The 3,234-nt window shown below is 35.4% G+C and overlaps 1 protein-coding gene across 1 annotated transcript in view; it reads left to right on the forward strand.

Moving 5' to 3' along the window:
• The window catches only part of LOC110098699 (uncharacterized membrane protein YuiD), a 33,536-nt gene extending 30,899 nt beyond the window's left edge, over positions 1-2,637 (forward strand). Inside the window, exon 2 of the mRNA XM_020825600.2 lies at positions 2,249-2,637. Coding sequence (XP_020681259.2) covers positions 2,249-2,407 — 159 coding nt within the window. The 3' untranslated portion in view covers positions 2,408-2,637. The remainder of the gene's footprint in view (positions 1-2,248) is intronic.
• Positions 2,638-3,234: the final 597 nt, after the last annotated feature.

A 3,234-nucleotide genomic window follows, 5' to 3' on the forward strand; every position in this document is an offset into this window, starting at 1 on the left:
CTTTTGAGTTTCCAAAATTCACTTCTCTTTTTGATATCACTCCTAGAAATTCTAACAAAATTTTTGCCGTTATTTTAATCGAGAGTTTTTGTAGGAGACCTCGTTTTCTTACGATGTAATTAATTACGAGGGCTTGCGCTCGTAGGAGATTTAGAACCACACACGCATCTGATTTTAAAATTTGATTTTTTCAAAACTCAATTGGATTTCTTTGGGAAAACTTAAAATATTAGTGATCATTGTTATCATATTCAAAGAATTATCATCGAATGATATTTTCCCCCTTCGGGGAGATACATCTTTCTTTGATAAGGCTTTGGATGTGAACCTAACGATCACTCTTCTTGAATATTGTAGCTGGATATTCAGTTGAACCTCATTTTGATCCTTCGGGGCCATATGAAGTTCTCTTTAGCATCCGGTCACGATATTCAAGATGAATTTTATAATTCTAAATCTGAATACCGTTATGAAATTTTATTCTCACCTCTCGAGGTGATATACTTTTTCTAACGAGACAATTCGATTTTAGAATTTAATTTTAAGTCCCAATGAAAACTAATATTTTAAAATATATTTTCAAAATTCCACCAACAGTGATTAGATTGCATGGGATGCTAGTATCTATAGTGTTCTACTGAGATAAAGTGTTCCTTAATAAGTTTTGGAGGGAGCTATTTATGATGCAGGGGATAGTATTAAAGAGGAGCACTACTTACCACCCCCAGACTGAGGTGGTAAACAGGAGCCTAGAGACTTACCTGCGATGTTTTGTTTTGAAGGCACCTCAGCTGTGGGCCAAGTGGCTGGCAAGGGTGGAGCACTAGTACAATACTTCATTTTATTCGGCTTTACGTATGACTCCTTTTGAAGTTTTGTATGAGAGGGACCCACCTCACATGGTGCACCTTGGGCAAAGTAGCACACTAGTCTCGTTAATGGAGCATTACTTGGAGAGGGATATGGTGTTAGCTGAATTAAGAAGGCATTTGTTGAGGGCTCTGGCAATCATGAAGAAGCAGGCAAATGGGTGCAGGAAGGACGTGTAGTTTGAGATCGATGGTATGCTTGAAGCTTCATCCCTACATATAAAGGATGGTAGCTAATATGAGAAATGAGAAGCTAGCCCTTAGGTACTTTGGTCCTTATAAGATATTAGAGAGGAATGGAGCAATGACTTATCGATTGAAGTTTCCTCAGACCGCTACTATACATCTAGTGTTCCATGCATCATAGTTGAGGAGAGTTATCAATGATCATGCATCTAGTTCAAAGTTACCCTTGACACTGATTGAGAATTTGGAGGTGGTGTTAGAATCATTGGAGTTTAAAGGAGTACAATAGAGAAAGGAAGGGATCAAGGAAGTGTTGATAAAATGGAAGAACATATCTAATTATGACGCCACATGGGAGCCATACGAGAGGGTGAAGCAACATTTTCGCTCTTTCCACCTTGAGGACCAGGTGGATCATTTGGAGGGTAGCATTGATGAACTTGTACCTCTTGGATTGGTCAGGGAAGAACCGGTCCTTCCAGGACCGGCCAGAGTCTATGCTAGGCGAAAATTCCACCTGCCACCTGGGTGAAAATCCCGCCACCTTGGGTGGGGCCTTGGGGGGAAATTTTTTTTTGTGTGTAGGGGGTGGTGGGCTAGGAGGAAAATTTCAAAGGGAGGGCCATTTTGGGAGTTTCAATGTTATAGTATGCCATAAGTAGGTTGTTTACCCTAGGATTTAGTTTTATGTTTGATTTTGTATAATTTAGAATTATTAGGTTGGGAGAGCTCTAGTCGGTGGCGAGGGATTTGGGAGAGTTGATATTCTTCTTTAATTAAAGATCCGATTGTATCTTGTATTTTATTCCCTGTTTCTTTCAATAAAAAGTGTTTTTTGTGTGTTTGTCATCCTAATTTTCTTGTTCTATTATCTGGTTTTGCGTAATTGCTTCCACTTCCTATCAGATTATCACGCCGCTAATTTAGAATTCTTTTGTAGCTATCTATATTATTCAGATTAGAAAATCAATTACTTTCTTTATTCAAATTCAACTAGTTCAGTGTATATATATCTTCCGTAACTTCCAGAAAGTGCCTGTTATCCACCCAGTTTATGCACTCTATTATTGCTAGTTTGCATGTCATATAAAATCTAATAACATAGATTAGAGAACCATTTACTTTGATTAAATTGATATTTTTATATTGACTTTTAACTACAGTATAAACTTCTGTATTTGCTTTTATGGTAGGTGCTTAATAAGATTGTTGAGGACTTGTTTCAAGCGCATCCTTTAAGTAAAAGAAAACTCAAAGAGCTTCTTGGTCACACTCCATCACAAGTACTTGCTGGGGCTCTTTTAGGTATCTTGGTTGCCTATATTTGCTGTCAAAATATTATTCCCATCTAAATATTTTTAGGCATTTTGATTAGTGCAATTAGTTTTGCCCACCATTTTGTTTCTTCGCTAAAATATTTTCTCTGAAATTTTTAATAAACGGTTTAACTGCAAATTTTTAGTGCATTTCTCTTACAGTGGTCACATGTTTTCTGGCTAAGTAATGCTTGACTGTAAATAAGAGCACTTTGGATTATAAGCATATTAAATAGAATAAAAATAAATTTAATTGTTGTCAACGACACACCGGAATATGTTTGGGATATGCTGGTGAGCATTTTTTTATTTTTTTATTTTCATTTTATGGCTTGAAATATTGACAAAAAATTCATTCTATTTTCCATTTAGTTTTTCATATTGATAAGCAATCATTCTCTTTTAAATCATTAAAATTGGTGAATTATTTAGGTAACTTATTATTAGATCATCCTTGATTAAATTTTTCTTATAAATGTGAAGAAACTCGAATGTGTTTAGGCTTTGAAAGGAGTTCAGATAGGCAACTAAACAATTATCTCCTCTTGCTATGTATGGGTCTGTTATTGGATAAATTATTATGTGTGGTCATCAAACGTCATCTGGAAACGAATAAAGATGCATCATGTCAGTTTTTTATTTGTATCGGTGTTGTGTACCAGGTGATGTGACATATTCTAATTTACCTCTGAATTAACTAGTGACCGCACAGAATAATTTTATTTTCTTAGCGAAGAAATTTGGTTAGAATTTTCTATAAATGTTTGGTTGAATTGATTTTATAATTGTTAATTTGATTTGAAAATTGGATATATATCAGGCATCCAGATTTGCCAAAATTTATGCATGAAGTTGGCCATGTT

Source organism: Dendrobium catenatum, unplaced genomic scaffold (assembly GCF_001605985.2).
Source record: "Dendrobium catenatum unplaced genomic scaffold, ASM160598v2 original_scaffold_274930, whole genome shotgun sequence".
Lineage (NCBI taxonomy): Eukaryota > Viridiplantae > Streptophyta > Magnoliopsida > Asparagales > Orchidaceae > Dendrobium > Dendrobium catenatum.